The sequence below is a fragment of the Anarhichas minor genome, unplaced genomic scaffold (genome assembly GCF_050575085.1).
Source record: "Anarhichas minor isolate MPS153535 unplaced genomic scaffold, ASM5057508v1 ptg000009l, whole genome shotgun sequence".
NCBI lineage: Eukaryota > Metazoa > Chordata > Actinopteri > Perciformes > Anarhichadidae > Anarhichas > Anarhichas minor.
The window spans coordinates 832,453-852,391 of NW_027466455.1; the positions used below are offsets into that span (position 1 = coordinate 832,453).

At 42.1% G+C, this 19,939-nt stretch overlaps 3 protein-coding genes across 3 annotated transcripts; all 3 read left to right on the plus strand.

Moving 5' to 3' along the window:
* Positions 1–790: 790 nt before the first annotated feature.
* On the plus strand, positions 791–3,963 carry LOC142946146 (E3 ubiquitin-protein ligase TRIM39-like). The gene is made up of 7 exons (XM_076087256.1): positions 791–1,390; positions 1,489–1,584; positions 2,098–2,331; positions 2,511–2,658; positions 2,778–2,804; positions 3,275–3,420; positions 3,532–3,963. The coding sequence occupies exons 1-7, from the start codon at positions 821–823 to the stop codon at positions 3,961–3,963; spliced, it is 1,653 nt and encodes a 550-aa protein (XP_075943371.1). The 5' UTR covers positions 791–820.
* A 1,367-nt stretch (positions 3,964–5,330) lies between these two features.
* Positions 5,331–14,762, plus strand: rpgrip1 (RPGR interacting protein 1). The gene is made up of 30 exons (XM_076086882.1): positions 5,331–5,406; positions 5,868–5,921; positions 6,053–6,170; positions 6,360–6,565; positions 6,662–6,764; positions 6,929–7,069; positions 7,527–7,632; positions 7,789–7,812; positions 7,905–8,051; positions 8,148–8,215; positions 8,493–8,713; positions 8,896–9,002; positions 9,128–9,178; positions 9,294–9,473; positions 9,560–9,677; positions 9,864–10,027; positions 10,117–10,447; positions 10,678–10,838; positions 11,108–11,340; positions 11,605–11,720; positions 11,906–12,102; positions 12,382–12,438; positions 12,539–12,708; positions 13,004–13,058; positions 13,206–13,263; positions 13,533–13,627; positions 13,779–13,968; positions 14,055–14,139; positions 14,280–14,407; positions 14,536–14,762. Exons 1-30 carry the CDS (start codon positions 5,331–5,333, stop codon positions 14,760–14,762), a joined length of 3,987 nt encoding a protein of 1,328 aa, XP_075942997.1.
* Positions 14,763–16,125: 1,363 nt separating this feature from the next.
* fam113 (family with sequence similarity 113) lies at positions 16,126–19,802 on the plus strand. The gene is made up of 8 exons (XM_076086883.1): positions 16,126–16,201; positions 16,284–16,363; positions 16,867–17,099; positions 17,589–17,739; positions 18,206–18,446; positions 18,619–18,672; positions 19,435–19,557; positions 19,672–19,802. Exons 1-8 carry the CDS (start codon positions 16,126–16,128, stop codon positions 19,800–19,802), a joined length of 1,089 nt encoding a protein of 362 aa, XP_075942998.1.
* The last annotated feature ends 137 nt before the right edge of the window (positions 19,803–19,939 follow it).

Below are 19,939 nucleotides of genomic sequence, written 5' to 3' on the forward strand. Positions count from 1 at the left end.
GAATGGTGAAGTGAAATAAAAATGTATTATACAATACAATACAAAGGAATTCTATACAAACCCAGTGAGGCACCTGATCTAGGCATTACTCCTCCCACCCTGGAACAACATGGTGGTTGATAGCTTAGACCCAGAGGGAGTGGTAACAGCGAAACCCGGGAGGACTTTGGCTTCACAACCGCAGTGCCAGTGTTTGCCTTTGCTAACTCAGAGGTCATGTTTCACATTCAGCAACAAGGTAAGACCAAAATAATATAGCGGATAGGTATATGTTAATATTTTGTAAATCTTTTGATGAAACAAATACAATCATTTTAAGAATGTCTCAGTTTTTGTTTTGTCAGGCAGAATAAATGGAATATAATAGGGACTAATATTTGAAGCCATTAGTCTTCATCCCTGGTGGGGTGTGCAGTGAATTATGGGAGTGTGGTACTTGGAAACATTTGCAGGGCGATGCATGTTCGTCTTTGGATTGTAACGGGTCTGTTCAATCCGTGTTTCAAGCTAAATTTAAAGAGTTCGAGAGAGGCTGAGTCATGTGACCGTGCAGCTGGACTTTGGCCAGTGTGCTTTGAATTGTTTCAAGCTAATGATAAAGAAGTTAAGATGTTTCTGGTTATAAACGTAATTACAGTACCTGAAGACCTTAAGGACAAAAGTTCTGAAAGATGTAGTGGCCTACACTGTATGTTTGTAGATGTCTTTATTCTTTAAAAGAGGATTGTAAATCTCACCAAATCACTTTTCCTCTGTGACTCAGAATGTAAATAATTAATTTCTTATTCATAATCAGTGAACAGATCTTCTTTCTGAGGGCATGGCCTCCCCCAGCGTTCTCCTGTCAGAGGTGCAGTTTAAGTGTTGCATCTGTCTGGAGGTTTTCTTTGAGCCGGTCTCCATCCCCTGCGGTCACAGCTTCTGCTTCACCTGTATCACATCACACTGGGACAACAGCCATGCCGTCAGCTGTCCCAAGTGTCAGACAGCCTTTGAGGGCCGCCCAGAGCTTTGTGAAAACTCCTTCGCCAAGGAAATGTCAGAGCAGATCCGAGCAAGAAGGCAGAACGGCGTGATGTCAATGGCAGGAAAATTCATATATTGTGATGTGTGCGTGGGGAAGCAAACGGAGGCCCTGAAGTCCTGCCTTGTATGTCTGACCTCATATTGTGAGAGTCACCTGGAGCCCCATCTGAGAGTTTCCACCTTGAAGATACACAAGCTGATTGAACCCGTGGCAATGCTGGAGAACCGGATGTGTAAAAGGCACCAAAGGCTTCTGGAGTTGTTCTGCAGGAGCGACCAGAGGTGTGTGTGCGTGCTGTGCACAGAGAGCGACCACCGCTGTCATGACACCGTCCCAGTGGAGCGAGAGAGTAAGGAGAAGAAGGTGAGGTCCTAAACTCAACATCATCATTGTGCAATCATCCCATCAAATACATTGGACTTTGATTTATTTTTGGTTTCAATTACTGTTCTAATGTTCAGGCTCAGATGAAAAGGATCGAGGCTGATGTGCAGCAGATGATCCAGGACAGACTGCAGAAAGTGGAGGAGATCAGACACTCGGTGGAGCTCAGCAAAGTGAGTTGACATAAGATCATAGAACAGCTTAAGTGAGTGTTTCCTGTTGGATAAATTGGGCATTTGTAGAACAGTTAAAACAGCCTATCTATAAGAATGTAAGAAAAGAGGCAGAACACATTCAAGAGTGTGTGCATAGCAGAAAAAGTATTAGTACCACTACAGTGATAATCGCAAAACATGTATATTAATGTATCATTATTCAGCTGAGAAACTATGTATTCATACTAATACTATATGCTACGTATTGCCAGTGCTTCTACTTAAAGGAGCTGTATTTAACATTCTGAACATTAATATAGCAGCAAGCAGCTATTATCCATGTAAAGAGATATTGTAGTAATGTCTACCTGAGCAGAGAAGGAAGTCACACTCCCTCTGTGTGCCATGTTATCCTTGTACATCCACGTTATAACCTGAGCACAGAGAAGCTGTCAGGACATGAATGTAAAAACAGTTTTCTGGTGTCAAACTGCAGCATTCAACTTTTTTTTCATTATTCAATGTCTTCAGGAAAGCTCAAAGAGGGACATAGTGGAAAGCACGGAGGTCCTCTGCATTCTCTTTCATTCCTTGGAGACACGTCAGGCAAAGCTGGTGGAGATGATCTGGAGGAAGCAGGCAGCAGCAGAGCAGAGGGCGGAGAGGCTCATCACAGAGCTGGAGCTGGAAATCACTGAGCTGGAGAGGAAGAGAAGAGAAATGGAGCAGCTTTCTCACACTGAGGACCACCTCAATCTTCTGCAGGTGAGGAGTCGTCTCACAGCGAGATATTTAATAGTCATACAAACAGAGATTCCAAAGAGCATTCTAAAAGATGTACGGACTGGAGTGAAGTTGTTGTTGTCGTATATCTTTATTTCCGTCTCATCTCTCATCTTGTCTGGCCTCTTTTCTGCTTTTTTCTCTCTTATTTGACTTGTCAGAGGTTTCCTGCTCTGAGTTGTCCTTCATCTGTCAAAGCCTGCACTGACATCATCGTCCATACAGACACATGTTTGGGGATTGTAAGGAGAGAGGTGGCCAACATTGAACAGCAGCTTCAATCAGCTTTGAAAAAGCTTTCCATTCAAGGTCAACTTCTAAGATTTTTCTTCAGCATCACTACATTCTGTGAGAATACAGCCGCTTACATTTAATCAATAAATTAATATTTGTTTCATTTTTGACCATGTGTTCTTATTGACTTACAGAGCACGAGAAGATGCAGCAGTATGCAGGTAAAGTTAGACAGTAAAACAATAATAGTCTCTAACATTGTTCAGCATATCGGTGTTCTCTCGCTCGCTCTCGCTCTCTCTCTCTCTCTCTCTCTCTCATACCTTTTTTCCTGTTTCTCAACTAAATTAAAACATAATGTACCTTGAATAAAACCATAAAATACTGTATCAATGAGAAGACAAAATTAGAGAACAGTGGACTAGAAATCTGACATATTAGTGATCATAACATCCGAAAAGGTTTAGGGCTGAAGGTAAAAATGATTCTCCCTATTTTTTGATTATGGCAACGCATGCCACAGGATACTTACAGAAACTGCAAACTGGCATGCAACTGGATATTACCTGCATTTGTAACACTTGAGTATTTTTCTGGACACCTCAACTGATGGAAACCACAAACAAAAAGAATAATTAAATCTTTGGAGAAAGGGGATAATGAAGTTAAAAATCCTACGTCTGTCTAACAGTGGATGTTCATCTGGACCCCAAGACAGCCAACTCTTGGCTGGTTCTATCACAGGATGGGAGACAGGTCTGGGATGGAGATGTTGAACAGAACCTGCTGGACATACCAGAGCGTTTTGACAGGGCACCATGTGTCCTCGCCACAAGGGTAAATAACGATGTGGTTTGTATGTGTTTACCCTTGTAGGGATGTTATGTCTTTCTGCTTCACTCTCAGAGATGAACAGTGTCAGTGACCTGAGCCTCTCTTGCTACGCAGGGTTTCACCAGTGGGAGGCACTACTGGGAGGTAGACGTGGGAGATAAAACAGCGTGGGACTTGGGTGTGGCTCGACAGTCGATCAACAGGAAAGGTGTGGTCACACTGAGTCCAGAGGACGGTTATTGGACTATTTGCTTGAGGAAGGGCAGTGAGTACCGGGCATGTGCAGGACAGGCAGAACGTCTGTGTCTCTCTCAGAGGCCCCAGGTTGTTGGGGTGTTTTTGGATTACGAGGACGGCACGGTGTCCTTCTATGATGCAGATGCCAAGTCACACATCTATTCCTTCACACAGCTCCAGTTCCCCGAGGCCATGTTTCCCTTTTTTAACCCAGATATGTGTGACAGCGGCAGCAACACATCACCACTTATCGTCCGCCCGCTCAGTGGAGTCAATGGAAGCAGGGATTTAGATGACATTACAATATGATGTGAAATGTATATTTACTGTCTGTTTATATGTCATGGTATTTTATTTCAAACATAATATATATATAATATATAAAACTGTTCTCTCTGTTGATGTGAACACTTTTTTAAAATGAAAGAATTTGTGTTCAGTTGACAACAATAACTTTCACATATGGATCATACATAACCATTCTGACTTGCCCCACTCCCCCAATAAACTGATGTATCTGTTGTATATGCTTACCTCTCCTCCTCCTCTTTCTTCTTCCCTTCATCTGTGCTCAGTACAGATCTTAGACCTGCCTTACTCCAATAATAACCATGCTCCGTCATCACAGACCAACCACACAACTGACTCCAGAACACCTCTTAGATTGTACAGTTTGACAACTGCTAATCAGATTAGGACATGGATAGGATTAGCCTCAAGGCAGATGGAGCGCTGAGACAGTTTCAGGATTTAGCCCTTGGTGGAGGCATTATGCACACACAGAGTACTGCACACTCACAGGTATGTCGCGGAACTAAATGCATGCACACAAACACAGTGATTGCAAGTAATTATTTAACACTCTGGTGAGTTCCTTAAAGAATTAGGAAATATATAAAGAGAGAGCTAAAAGGTGTCGGGGAAGGAATATGAGATGAAGAGGGATTAAAACCGCTATCATTCAAGCACAGGGCGGAGACTCATGTAGAGAGCTTACATGTTGCACTTTAGTCCATACTGAAGCAAGAACACTCCTTATAAACCTCTTTGGATGGCCGACAGACCTGAGAGGGTAAGTCAAATAGCATGTTAATATAGTTTTCTATGTTGATGTCGGTTACTGTAGGAAGGAATATCAAAATGTAAACCAATGTCCTACCAGTAGGATCCCTGGCATTTATCACTAATTGTGCAGCAATGTAGATTTTAAAACGGCAAACACGTTTAGGAATTGCCATATTTTGCTGATGACTTCATTGAAAAATAACAGGGAAGCTTGGGGATGACAACTTCTCCAGGCTTGAGCAGATGAGCAGAGTGTTTTTCACTGAAGAAAAGTATATCTGCAACTGAGAAAATACACAGACCTTCATTTTCTGCCTTTTGCCATTAACTGGGATTAAGTGTATCTGTATTTGTGCCTCCAATATGGATCTTGTTAAGCCCCACATTGCTTGAAATGCTAGGAAAGAAATCCTTTTTTAAGCTCCTAAATTTACACAAATGTAAATATGACAAGTTATGGTCAGAATATTGGTTTCTCTGTTTTATAGAGTCCTAAGAACCTTTCATATGGATGGAGGCCAGCGAACCAGCCGCGGATATCAATATGACAAGTTTACTGCTGTGACGTTTCAAAGGCCAGAGCTGAGTGGAAAGGTGTGAAGTCGCCAGTGATGGATGAGACAGCCGAGGACCTCCCAGTCAGAGATGTGGGACTGATGAGGTCGGGACTGATGCCAACTGTCCCAGGTTTGTGTGTAGTCTTTTGGCAGTATGATAAACTATATTTATTTGCTCTGCTGTGCTATAACTTGTAATATCCTCAAGCCATGGCATATATTTCCAGCGTAAACGGGAAGGGTTTAACACAATAAATTTTACATAAATATGATGTTTTTTTCTGCCAATGTTGTAAACAAAAACAAAGCTGGTCTCATTTTAATATCACTCAACATGAATAATGTGACAGTGTTACAGTAGAGCAACAGAGCAAATTATCTAATGAGGACACATCAGTGATGTGTATATTCTCAAGAAATATCCAGTGAGCTACAGTAACTTTAAGTTAAGTTGGGGTATTTAGTTGTAAAAGTGAAGGTTAGGGGTTGAGGGAATTCATTGACTCAAAGGTCCTTGGGAATTCTGCAATAGAAGTGCATTTGTGTAAATACATATAGACGGTCTTGACTAAATCTGTATGTTTTCTCCAGATACTCTACGTGATGTGAAGACATGGAAGAAGCATCATGCCACGAAGACAAAAGGTAAAACCATTATATAAAATTCACCCTTTCAGTTCATCCAACTCAGATTTTCAGACATTCAATCAAAAGCATTCAAAAGTATATTTTCATAAACGTGCAAAATTTTGGCTACCTCGCTCTCTCTTCAGCAGATCCTCAGCTCCTGTTTCGGTTTCCCAGAGAGCACCTGGAGGACTTGTGTCTCAGACTGCAAGAGGAAAACAGTGTGCTAAGACAACACACTCGTACACAGGAGATGAGGCTACGCAGGTAACAGAAACATTGACGCTGACTGTACCTAACACAAGACACTTTGGCGGAATAGGGCACATCACTGTGCTGTCCCACACTAGCTGTTACAATCGTCTCTGTTGTGGCCCTAGGATGTGATTTAAAGATATATATGATAAAGACAAGTCCCCTAATATGGCTGATTTGCCCTCCTCTTCCTTGACTCAGGATGTCTACCAGACTGATGCGTCTCCGCCAGCTCCGTCCTGGATCCAATTGTGTGAAGGAGAGGGACATGGAGGACACCATACAGGAGCTGGAAGCCCGTGTGGCTATGCTGGAGAACCAAAAAGGGTTGCTGCAGAACAAACTCAGCCTGGCCAAGCAGCACTTTATGGACCTCGGGGGACGCACGCCCTACAAGTTCAGTAAAGGTGTGTATGTTTTACATGATTGTAAGCCAGGGTAACTACTGTTTCCTCTTCCATCTCTTACCTTCCCCCCTCTCTTCTTCTTCTCTCACGTGTCAGGTAAATGTATGGAAGTGGAGGGCGGAGTCAGGAGGGCAGCCCAGACTGCCCCGCCCCGCTACGGCCCCACGTTGGAAGACACCAGGGCAGAGATGGAGAGATTGTACGTGTGTGATGTTCAGAACACTGAGCAGATGTTTTCTAACCTCTGATCATATCATTATCCAACTTTCATTCTGCTACCTGACTCTTACTTTCTCCTCTATCCCCCCCCCTTACCTCCAAACCCCCACATGACTCCATGCTGACCTCCCTCTAACCTCCCAGCAGGTCCAGTGTAACCGAGCAGGTGAGGACTGCAGAGCTGGAGCTGACTGCCCAGGCGCTCAGAGACACACTGCGAGAGAAAGAGAGAGAGATAGAGGGAACTGTGAGAGACATAAGGAAGCAACAGGCTGACAGACACAGGTGGCTACAGCAGACTTGCAAATACTAATATAACAGCTTTCTTTTGTGTTTTCCTACTTTTTGGAGTGTATTTATAAATTTGTCGCTATTTGAATACAGTGGCTGAACTGTGGTGTAGCCCCACCGCAAGAAGGGCTTGGGTTTGATTCCCGGACTGGACGCCCCCCCCCCCCCCCTCCGTAACCCTGAACAGGATAAGCGGTTAAAGATAACACAGTGTACTTTGCTACAGTTGAAATGAAAACAATGATACCATTCTTAGTTAGGCAAGAGGAGAATCGTAATCTGTTTTTACTGCCAATTTCCCTTTTCAAACAATCCTGTTTGAAGGCTGTCTTGTACTACATAAGCACGACATTGCAGTGGTCTTTCCACTACAAGACACTATTTTTGGCAGCTGCTTGTACAACACCTATGTCAATCCAAATAATAAATCCTGTTGCTGTCTCCATGTCAGAATAACTATTAGAGAGAATGTGGATCTGATCCATCTTCAAAAGCAGCTTTCAGACAAGAGCACCGCTCTGAGAGTCACACAGGAGAAGTTCAACAACCTGCAGGAGGTTAGATGACCTTATTTGTCTATAAATCATTCTTTTTTTTGTAATTACAGTAGCTTAAGAATTCAGGTTCAGTACTTTAGTCACTTACACATATACTGTATGTCATTGGTCCTCAAAAGACAAATATGTAAATGTGCATTTCTTCTTTCCTTCCAGGCATATGAGAATCAGCTCGAGGAGGTAAATGCCCCGCTACACAAACAGCTTTATGAATACCTGTAGTAGTCTGATACTTACTCATATTAATTTTGAGTGTCATGTGTTCACCCCAGCGTCAGAGGTCAATGAGGGAAAGCCATGGAGCTCTGCTGGAGAAAGTGGAGGAGCTGACTGAACAGCTGAAGCAGGAGAGAGAGAGAGCACTGGCACTGGAGGGACAACTCACCACTGCTACCCTGTCTCTACAGACCCTGGACAAGGTACCGCATCTGGCATGTATAAATCCAGAGTAAGAAAGGCTCAAGATTATGAAACCTGTTTTTTCATATAATTTATTCTCTCCCTTTCATCTACAGGACCGTATATCAGACCTGGAGGGAGAGAGGGATCTAATAAAAGAAAACTATGACACCCTAATAGAGAGGTGAGAGTTAAAGTCTTCTAGGCCCTGATGTTATGGTGCTCATTAATCAGGGGGTTTGAGGGATCATACCTTGGCTTCTCTGGAAATTACACAGTAAATGCAAGTTGCCTTGCAGGAGCAGCAGAACATGACTTTAGATCAGATTTATGTCGATATGGAAACGTCTTTACTTATTTGAGGAATACACATGTACAGTAGTCCTAACATATGAGAATGATTTCTGAGCGTAGTTTTGTGTTTCACCTTGTATTTTTATATTCACCCTTTTCCTTCCCAGTACTTTATCTGTGCAAAGCAATCACGATGGCAAGGTGGAACAACATAGAGAAGTGAACCAAAGGAGGGAGGAACAGGGAGAACACATCAGCAGGATGGACATCCGGAGACTTGAAGAAATGCTGCAAGCAGAGAGGGGTGAGAGAGGCAGGCTGGAGCTGGAGAAGGAGAAACTGAGACGAGAGAAGGAGATATTGGAGGAGGAGAGAGAGTGCGAAAGAGGTAGGAGTCTCAGCATGGTGGCACTGCATCTGCATCTGCTGCGGTTTGACAACGAGAAGGAATGGAGTTAGTTAAGGCAGAAATATAACACCTGAAGCCTCACCTCTTCCAGTGCCACAAGCAGACAGTATATTCATTTACAATATCATTTATTTACTTATTCGTCCTGTTGTTTCATTTAGACTCCTCTGTGATTACGATAGACAAGCAAGAGCATCTGGAACAGGAGGTTCTCCAGTACAGAAAGCAGATTTCTGCTCTACAGGACAGACTGGACTCTGTTACAAAGGTCAGAGATGAAGGACTGAATAATATACTGCTGAACAGCCGTTTCACACATCAGTCACTTATCTTATTTTCTGGGTGCTATCCTGTTTTTAGCACACGTTTCATCATCTCGCTTCTCTCTTCCAGGAGTTTGATATGAGTGTTGAAGAGCTCAGTGAAACTCTTATACAGATCAAGGTTTGCACACACTTTTCTTTTTAATTTCTTTCTTTTTTTTCCTCCGTTAGAACTGCTTTAAAAGCCAAACGTAATTGCATTGAAACCTTATTGCATTCTTTCCCTCCAACTACAGGCATTTAGGATGCAGCAGGAGAGCAGGGCGGGGCTGGGTTTTCTCTGGGCTGATGGGAAGGTGGAGGATTCGTCCCGTGAGCTGGTTAACATCCAGGCATCGCATGCTGAGACTGTGCTGGAATTACAGAAAACAAGAAGCCTTCTACTGGTGGAGCACCGTATCAGTAAAGACCTTCAGGTACACACACATACACAATGAACACATTTGTCAAACACATGTAAACTACACAAAATCAGCATTGTTTTTCCTTTTTGGTTCCCAAGGGAGAGTTGAACACAGTCAACCAGAAGATGGGAAGAGAGAGGGAGGAGAGTAGAAGGAGGAGCTCAGAGAAAGACAAACTTTTATCAAAAAGAGCTCTTCAGATCAACGCTTTACAAGGTATTAACAACACTCATTTCTATAGTACTACTAGAGCCAAGAGAACCCAACATAATTCCTAATCAGTTTCTTCTGTGCTGTCTATCACTGATTCATTGACATGAAGGAGGTGTTTGCAGTTTGTTCAGAAAGAAATCTGGGTATTAGCATCAGAATCTGAATTTTTTTTCTACTTGTACTCTGAAGCTCAGTTGAAAGAGTTAGCATACAGCCCCAGGAACAGCAAGCGGACCATACCAATACAGTACACGTGGCCAGCTGGAGACCAGGAGGTGGTACAGCCCATTGAGGAGGACATGTCTTTTTCTCAGCTGAAGGCTGGGGAGTCATTGTTGGAGATCCACCTTAAGGTCCAAAAAAAAAACAGACGTTGTACCTGAATTAGTTTTTTCATTCAATGTTTCCCATGGGGCTGAAATCTTCTTTTTTGCACCTTCAGGCCGCCACCTTCACCCCAGAAGGTCTTCGTACCATGGGCAGCATCCACCGTGAAGACAGTGTGACCTTCTGCACCTACAGCCTTTTGGACTTTGAGGTGCACTCCACCCCTCTGGTGTCGGGCAGCCAACCGGACTACGGCTTCACGTCACGCTACTCTCTGACAGCCCGAGATCTGGGCAGGCTGGGAGGTCAGGGATCAAGGGTCAGAGTGGAGCTCCACCAGGCATTAGGAGGGGTCAGGTTTGTGACACATGGAAGTGGGCAGATGTCCCTCATGGGGGCTATGGAGAGTAGAGGGGAGCGCATCGGTGGACATGTCAATATCACAGGTGAGTGTTGTATAAAACGAGGCAATATACTGGATTTCGTGCTACTTTTTCTGCACACAGTTTGTTAACATGAAGAGATTGCCAGTTTCTATACCTTAATAGATACACTTTCTGTCATCTTTCTTTTACATATTATGTTGTAATGTTCGTATTTATGACATAATGCACTGTGTTTTGTTTTGATAATCACTTTTCTGAAAAATCTGTCCGTCTATCTGTCTCCGTCCAAGGCTCCGAGGGTGCACTTGTTGGTGTTGTGGATTTCTGGGTGCGCCTGTTTTATCCTGCAGAGCCCATAGACACTGTGGCAGAGAGAGGAGCAGACAGGAGAACAGCGGCACAGAGGGGTCCTGTGCACATCTCTCTTGGCTGGCAGGATGCTGGTCATGAGGTAAAATAGGGTGATATTTTGTCACTTACATGCAGTGGAGGTTGTTTTGGCTTTATTTCTTCAGACTGTGATTTTTTTTATGTGACTTTTTAGAGACAGTCACGTTTACTCTGCCTCACAGTGAACATTTAAAAAAAATGTCTTTCTCCTCAAGAATAGTCCGGAAAGAAACTGTTCACAGTGAGGTCTGTGGTTTAAACTGTGTAACAGGGATATGTTATTCTGGAATCAGAACAATTCATTTATTTATTTTTTAATGCTGTTTGCAGGAGTTACATGACTACGGTGGGGGGATCCCCAATGAGTTGGTGGTTGTGTTGGAACGTTGTGTGGGCCTTAATGCTCGCTGGCCTGGACTTCTTCCTGATGCCTACCTGACATACAGGTTCTATGACCTGCCGCCTCACGTCTCTCAAACAGTCCAGTCCACCACTGACCCGGTGTTCAGTGATACTACCAGCTACCCACTAGCTGTAACAGCTGATGTGTTGCACTACCTGAGGTATGATCAAATATGTAATATTTTGGAAATATGTTAGAAATTCAGATAATATTGAAGAGGGCATTCACTTGTTGTGACGCAGCTTTCTTACATTTTTTAATTTTTCTTTTTTTTAAGGAGATAAGTTAACCACTGGGTTAAATGAATGAATATCCTAATAAACTTGAGAATGATCTAAATATTTCCGTTTTTATAAAGTTAGTGCTTTAGATAATCCCTATTTTTGCAAAAACATTGACAGTATTCAACTCTGCTTTTGTCCAGGTCCAGCAGTTTGTGGGTGTATGTGTTTGATGACAGCGATGACCAGATACCACCAGCCTATCTAGCCAAGACCCCCATCCCACTGCGAGCCCTGGCTACTGGCAGGGAGATCAGAGGTAAGGGAGAGAGAAGTAACACAATTACATTATTAGTATTCATCTCCCACTAGAGGAAGCATTAATATAGATGAAAGTGGAAGCCAACATCTTATATTCACATAATTACGTCACATATCAAAACCTAAACTACCCAATCATCAGTTTAGAATTGTTTTTCTCTGTTTTTCTCTCTGTCCGGCCAGGTGACTATGTTCTGAGGGATCCGGCTGGTGGACCTCGGGGCATGGTCAGGGTCTTGATAAAATGGAAGTACCCCTTCCAACCATCGGTGGACACTGTGCTGGGTAGACAGGGAAGACAGGACATGGAAAGATCTGAGAGGGAGGAGAGGAGGAGAGAGGAGGCGGAAGCATCACAGAGGCCTATAGCCAAGCCCAGAGCGAAGGTGATATTATTTATTCTAGTGAGTCAAAAGGTTTGGGAGTTACTGGTGATGCTCTGGAGAACTGATTTGTTTGAAAGTGATAAATAGCAATGTCACCCTTAATCCTCTTTCAAAGTAAATGCACCTCTAAGGAGCGTTTCATTTGCTGACATCATGACTTTTGGGTAAAGAAATCCTCAAAAATCCAAGTGTAAATGCTAAAATGTATCATATGCTCAAAGATAAATTCCTGTGCCCTAGCTTAATGCCTGTTCTTCTGTGGCTTTACCGCAGACTCAGCAACTTGAGCCAAGAGAATCCAAAGCAGTGCAGAAAGAGACTAAAACTTTGGTACGGTTTTAAGCAACAACAAAATTAGCATGAGTGTGTTTTCATCATCATTTAAGCATAGAAACTATTTTATTTACTTATGTATTCGTCTGCTTTACAGCCGCGGCCTCCAGCTGTAAAACAGAAAAGCTTGCAGAACATACTACCAGAGCCCACCTTGGTGAAACCACTGGCCACAGGCAGGAAGAGATCCACCAAGAGGTCACCTGACACACCCCATCTCACGCCTGATCCTAGACTGACCACACCCTCTCATTTGCCAACAAGAAAGTAAGTTACAGATTTATTTTTTCTTTTAAAAAATCCACTTGATTATCTTGTTATTGTAGAACTCGATGAGCTTGATGGAGGTCTAGGAGATTTAGGATTTGTGCCGGACAAAAATGGAAACTTTGTAGAGACAACCATCACAAAATGTTTCAACAGATTCTAATTGTTAGAAATGGTTCTGGTTTTTCTGAGATTTTCGAATTAAATCACACAGCCTGTGCATTTGTAGTATGGTTATGTTTTTCATTTAAATTGAATCGTTGTATTTAATCATTTAATTTCAATCTTTTTTAAGATCTTCACTCACCACACTGTCGAGGACGAGCTCTGCCAGCGATGCCAGGACTCAGGTAGGAGCTCATTCTCTCTCTCACAAGGCCTTAAAACAATATCAGGTTACAAATGTTTATACAATGTTGTGGAATAAGAAACACAGGTAATTATAATTGGAACAGAATGGCTGGTGAATGGGCTCATATCAAATTTATTTTTCTCAGGACCTTCCCTCTGTGGACCAGGTGTCAATGGATGAAGAGGAGGAGAGGAGTGAGAGTGGTAACTATTCATGTCGCCGACATTATAGGCCTACACACCTGCTTTGGGTTTCCTGTAGTAATTTGAATCCTCACTATGCCATTGTTTAAATATTTGTATAGGAACACATTTGTCCTCAAAACCTTTACAAAACATAGATATTTACTTTACATAATATACCTGGAACACATATGAAGCTCGTATGTTGTCAGGGCTTTTGTTTTCAGCCCAGCCAGTCAAATTGAAAATATAATGAATCCAGTTCTTTCTCTTTTTTTTTGACTAAACAGCTGCTGCAGGAGACAGTGAAGTCCCAGAGTCTTTAGAGTCAAGTTCCTCACAAAGCGACATTATCGTCATTCCACCAAAACGTAAAATGAGGAAGGTACGAACTAAGTAACTGTGTGAGTGAGAGAAAATGTGTGAGTGAAAGATAAAAAATATACGATTTTTCTATTATTAACATCTGTATATCTTTGGATCTGCTATAAGGTCAAATAGTATGATATAGATAGGTGACTTGTTTTATGTTTCAGGGTGACAAGCTGAAAGTCGAGATTCTGTCCCTGTCCTTTGAACCGTCCTCACGCGTGACGCTGGACAAGTCAGTGCAGCGTGTTTATGTGGAATACCGGCTGCTGGGCGTCCCGATGGAGACGACAGAAACACCCATGTCCCTCCGCAAACCAAAAAAGGGAGAGGAGATTCACTACAACTTCACACGAGGTGAGAGTGGGTGAGCTTTGAGAATAGTTGTTTCTAGAAAGTTTTAATTGTTTTATAACTTCCAAATCCTCTTGTTTGTCTCTCAGTGATATATGTGGATGGTTCACAGTCAGCTCCACTCAGACAGTATCTTTACACCATGTTGGTGGGCACTGACCCCAACCAGGGCAGGTAGAGTCATTAGTGTCTTTTGTCTCACCTTAACAACTTAAAATATCAGCGAATACATCAGTTTATTTCTCTGCACTTTATGGATGTGTCAAGTCCCAAACCACGAAATTGAAGTGTGTATGTCTGTGTGTCATGGCAAGGTTAAAGTTCACAGTGGTCAGTGAACCGATGGGCGACGATGAGGACTGTGTGGACGTCGGACATGCTTTTCTGGACCTGCAGGAACTGCTGCTCACTGGAAATGATGTTAGCGACCAACAAATTGATGGTAGGTGTTGTATTTGTGTCATACTTTTGATACCAAGGATCTTAAAACAAATCGATTGTGAGGACAACGTGTGAAACACAGAGTTGTCTAACAGTCGGCCTGTCCCTGTGTTCTCTGTTTTCCTCCAGTGGTGAGTGTGGATGAAGACAAGGAGGTGATAGGAAATCTGAAAGTGTCTCTGGAAGCAGCGAAAGCTCTGACTGGGATATACCAGGAGTTTCACCAGCGAAGAGAGACGAAGAAAGAAGATGACACAGATGAAGAGGAGGAGGAGGAAAAAGAATTAAAGGAGCAAGAGGAAGAGAAGAAAAAAGATCAAATACTGATAGATTATGAGGATGATAGTGACTTCTGAAAGCAATTAGTATGAGATTAACAGAGAGGTTGTGTTCTGTATGTTTTATTTTCACTGTTTGTAGCCTCTTCTTCAACAGTTCCCAAAGCAATTAAATAAAGAGGCATTTTTGAAAGGCATGTGATGCTGTTCTTTGAAGTTTATTTATGGTTTTATAAATGTGTTCAGATCTTTCAATGTCTAAGTTTATCCAGTATGTATCTTTATCATGTATCTGATTGACAGTGTCGTCTTAGTAAACATTTTCTGGGTACATTTGTTTCTCAACTAAACTCAAAGCAAAGAACTCTCAAATAAGTGTTACATGATTGTGTGTATTGTTCTTCAAAAAGTCATACAATTTAATTCTATATTGTAATCATATCCTCAAATTGAGGGTAACACAATAGATTATTTTTCGACTTCATATCAGACACGACTTTTAGTAAAGGCATTGTCGCTCTGAAAGAGAGGTGTTAAACAGATGATCTTGATGATTTATCATTTCAGGAAGATGCTATTTGCAGTGCTTGACATCACACATGGAGTCCTTCATCATATCTAAAATTGTTGATTAACTCCTTAATTTGAATTTAATCAACTAACTGAGACCTGGAAAACCTGGAACCAGTTTAATAATATTCCATTATTACTTAACACAGGGCAAAGCCAATCAAACCACATCTCAAAGCACGTCTCAATTTACCAAGTTAGTCTCGCGAGACTGGGATTCAAGGCGCGAACGAAAACTCCCGTATTTCCGACAGTCCTTAAAATCATTGCCAAATTGGAGAAACCTGTGGTCGACTACATTAACGGCAGAGTGGAGTAAGTTAGTAATTTAAAAACGTTTAAGGTGAAGATACTAATTGAAACAACTGCCTTAACTTCGAGTTGTCAAACAACTTTAAAATTGGAGCCGGGGTTCAGTTGATGAAGCCATTGCGGTTTTGGGGTCCTGGAACTAAAAACATCAGTTGTAAAACTTCATCTGTTATGAATAAGGCTAACGTTACATCTACAATTTGCGCTTATATTAAACAATGGTAAGTAACATGTGTTGGCTTATATTTTTATAATATAATAATTTATTATATGCCAAATAACTAGCCTGAGGCTAGTTTATTAGTATGCTAATGCTAGCTTAACTCTTAGCAACATAATTAGCGTTACTAGTAGTTTGTTTCTTATCCACCATTAAAGTTACGAACTTTAATGGTGGCTAAGACGTTCTGTAACGTTAGCTTAACGTTAGTAAACGGCGCGTAAGACCTAACGTTAGCGCTACCTACGTCATGCCATCAAGTCTCGTGAGTAAATGGACCTGTCACTTTCACAGTCTTAATGAAAACGACACACTTTTTGGGTTGTGAATTAACAGGAGATGATGAAGCGTGTGAGCCATCAGCAGGCCAGCCAGCTGCTGCACAACAAGTTTGTGGTGGTGCTGGGGGACTCCAGTGAGTAGTGACCCAAGTTATGTAGTATAACTAATACATTTACGTTTGTATATGTTTAATGCTCTCCGTATTTCACCCGTAGTTCAGAGGGCTGTATATAAGGACCTTGTTCTGCTGTTGCAGAAGGAGAAGTTTCTCTCCAATAAACAACTGAAGACCAAGGCAAGTGTTCATACTTATTTAAAAAAGAAGATGACACGTCAACGGTTTTGTTTGAAATGGCAATCCTTAAGATTTCAGTCCTGGTTGATTTTAGAGTTTTATGTTTCATTTTTGGTTGGAGACAAACTGTAATACAACATTTTTTTCCCCGGGAATATCACCACCGACCCAGTTTGTAATTCTGCAAATATATAAATATTGTAATACTTTCATCAGTGGACCACAGCCTCAATCACCATTATGTTACCTTCTTCTGTAGTAAACAGAGACTTTGATGATTATTTAAGTGAACTTCTTTGAGATCGCCACTTTAATGTTGTCATGATTATAAGCTGTGATCTTAGAAAGTTCAATGTCACAACTTGGAAAGTCGTTACACTTGTTTTTTAGTGGCCCCCAGTGCATGCTTTATTCAAATTATTTTCTTTTTCCCCAGGCTGGTAGCTTGTGTATCCCTCGTAATTTCTTCCCGTTGTTCTCAAACTTGTGTTTTCCTCTTTCAGGGAGAGATGAGTTTTGAACAGGACTGCCTGGTGGAAGGTGGTTCGTTGAATTTCATGCATAATGGAACTGGGTACAAGGAGGTTCGCCAGTTCCAGTCCGCCCACCATTTAGTCAGATTCTACTTCGTCACACGGGTTTACTCTCCCTACATGCAAAGCATCTTTGATGACTTGCGCAATGGCATGAAACCTGATGTAATCATCTTCAACTCCTGTGTTTGGGATATTTCCAGGTGGGTAGGTGGAGGAGTAACTAGTAACATCTAGCTATCTGTTTGTATGTTTTGGAATGTACTGCAAAATTTGTTTTTGAGTATTTTTATATCCCACTCATTCATCCTGGACTTGGAGACGTATACATGCATTTATCAAATCACAAACTAAATAGTTCTCCCAGCTAACTCCTCCCGTCATATACGACCACATTTAACTTTTTCAGCTTGTGGGTGGTGAGATAGCTGAGCAAATGTGTGGGGCAGAGGTGTGTGTGTGTGTGTTTTGGATTGGCAACAACTGTTGACATTTCCGAAAGGGTGATCAGATTTGGTGCATGACGGTGTGAGACAGCTGTAGCAGAGGACGAAGCACTGCTCAGCTCGAATGTGAAAGGTTTGCCTGACCTGTTCCCTGGTTTAAGGTGTCACTGAATCTCTCTTGACTAGTTTGTGCACAGTGCTTTTTCCCTCTCTTTTGTCCTTCTGTGTCTGTGTCGGGTTTCGTAGATACAACTCCAGTTGGCTCGACAACTACAAGGAGAACCTGCACATGTTTTTTGCTGAGCTGAAAGGGATTGTGCCGAAGGAAACGCTGGTCATATGGAATCTCACCATGCCCTTAGGAAAGACGATCAGAGGCGGTTTCCTGGTGCCAGAGGTGCATCATCGCCAAACACCTGCATCATAAAGAGACATGGACATTTTATCTCGTTGGGTCAGATTGGTGCACAGTCTGTCAAAAAATATAGTCTTACACCTTACTGGGAATTAACATTACCAGACACCAGTGGTGTGTAACCACTGCTTAGGCAGACATCCATTCAATCCACATTGACTGTCCTCCGAACCAGCTGTCCTCTCAATAGCGGGATGACGGGTGGACAAAGTGAACTCAAGAAAATTGCATTTTTATGTCTCCATCCACAGCAGGATCACACTGTATCCCCGTAGTCAAACCTGTAATTGTATAGTGAATCTGGGATGATTATAGATGTAGTTAATACGTTCACAACAAACGGACAGCAGGAGACTTGTATGATTGTAACTGGTGTCTGTGGAGTTCAAACTAGTCACTAAAGTGGTCTTGTAAATAACATTGTCCTCTTCTCCCTCCCTCACCTCAGATTGAGCACAAGGCTTCTCAACTGCGTTATGATGTGATTGAAGCCAACTTCTACAGCGGTACTCTGGCTGACGCCTATGGGATGGATGTGTTGGACCTCCACTTCCAGTTCCGCTTTTCCCTGCAACATCGTACTTTGGATGGAGTCCACTGGAATGCCCTTGCCCACCGCAAGATAACCTCTCTGCTGTTGGAGCACTCTGCACAGGCCTGGGGCGTTGTTATGCCACTGGCTGTTGTGGGTGAGGAGGAATACTGCGCACACACACACACACACCTGTAAGGCAGGATGTGGTGAAAGGTCACTGTGACTTAATGGAAACATGACTGTGTGGCGGAGGCATACAACTGCAAGCCTGTGTTTTTTTTCTATTCTTTTAAAGAATTTATTTAATGACATGTTCTTTCTTTCAGAGCATACTGAGGTTGCTGCTCAGCTGCCAGCCAGTGGAAATTCCAAAGCTGCAAGTAAGACAGATGATGATGTAATGGGATTTGGATTATTTCTATTGATTGCTTGTTTGATTAACAAAGAGCAAATATGGGTAAAATAAATTACTCATGATCTTCCAAGATTGATCCACTGGACATTAGGACGTGTTTGGGTTTGTCACCTGCTAAATTAAAACACTTTGTCAATCAAAAAGTATAAAATCAGTTGTTAACTAACAATTTTAAATATATTTTATATCCATGTTCAAATTACAATGGTGGACAGATGTTGCCCAATGGTATTTGATATTTATTTTTTGCTTTGTTTTATTTTGGGATTTAGATTAGTTTAACAGATTAAGTAGCATATAATATTGGAACATAATTTGTCCTTTTCTGAAATCTGCAAAGACCCTGAATACATGTTAAAACTACAGTTTAAAGAATGACCTCAATGTCAGTGTAGATGTGGTAAAACGAAGCGCTTCCCTCAGCTCTTCTGTTTGCTGATGCATGTCATGCCACTTTTTCAGGAGAGCGTACCTCTACAGCGACAAAATATTTGCTGTCTTTTGATTAGTCAAAATACTACTTAAAGTACTCAAACTAATAATAGTCAAACTAATGTCACATTAAAATATTCAAGCTCATTCATAATGCGCTGTAATTGTCTACGTCATCTAAGGCATCAACAATTAAATGTCGGGTTCTTGTGCAGTAGTAGTCATTTAAAAAGAAATAAAAAAAATCATAGCAAAGTGTCCATCTCTTAACACCTCCCTCGTCTCCCTTTCACAGAGCGATGCGCATCAAGGAGAAACTATGGCTACAGAGAGGACTTTACTCGTGATACCTGGCCTTGTAGTTTCTTGAACAACCCGCCGCCACCTGCATATCACCCACCACCCCCGCTCAGAAATGGCAAGTGTTTTAAGGACCAATGCATCTGTGGGTCTTGTGATCCAGTTATTGGAAGTGTCTTTGAGCTTCCATGTCTGCTCTTGGGCCTATTAACGTGTGATGTGTGTTCTGCAGGGTTCGACTACAGGCCGCCAAACCATCACCATCAACAGAACGTGATGAGGAGCCGACATGTCAGACACCACTATGCTCCGTACACCCACCCGAGACACGGTCAATACGACCGTCATGGCCGCTACTACTGAGGCAGGGAGTTTTAACAAGATTCAGATGTGGTCGAGATCCATTAATTGTTATTTACAGCAGTTTCACCTGCCGTACATTGTTTCTCAACAGGCTTGTAACTAGGACGAAGTATTAATCCTCAAATGACTTAGTTCAC

Excerpts from the sequence above, each read along its gene's own strand:
- LOC142946146 (XM_076087256.1), top strand. The coding sequence starts at position 821 with ATGGCCTCCCCCAGCGTTCTCCTGTCAGAGGTGCAGTTTAAGTGTTGC. Across the intron at positions 1,585-2,097 it reads ACTCGGTGGAGCTCAGCAAA|GAAAGCTCAAAGAGGGACAT; the intron begins GTGAGTTGACAT and ends CAATGTCTTCAG. Across the intron at positions 2,805-3,274 it reads GAAGATGCAGCAGTATGCAG|TGGATGTTCATCTGGACCCC; the intron begins GTAAAGTTAGAC and ends TCTGTCTAACAG.
- fam113 (XM_076086883.1), top strand. The coding sequence starts at position 16,126 with ATGATGAAGCGTGTGAGCCATCAGCAGGCCAGCCAGCTGCTGCACAAC. Across the intron at positions 17,740-18,205 it reads GCGGTTTCCTGGTGCCAGAG|ATTGAGCACAAGGCTTCTCA; the intron begins GTGCATCATCGC and ends CCCTCACCTCAG. Across the intron at positions 18,447-18,618 it reads TATGCCACTGGCTGTTGTGG|AGCATACTGAGGTTGCTGCT; the intron begins GTGAGGAGGAAT and ends TCTTTCTTTCAG.
- rpgrip1 (XM_076086882.1), top strand. The coding sequence starts at position 5,331 with ATGGATGAGACAGCCGAGGACCTCCCAGTCAGAGATGTGGGACTGATG. Across the intron at positions 7,813-7,904 it reads ATGAGAATCAGCTCGAGGAG|CGTCAGAGGTCAATGAGGGA; the intron begins GTAAATGCCCCG and ends TGTTCACCCCAG. Across the intron at positions 11,721-11,905 it reads TACTGGCAGGGAGATCAGAG|GTGACTATGTTCTGAGGGAT; the intron begins GTAAGGGAGAGA and ends CTGTCCGGCCAG.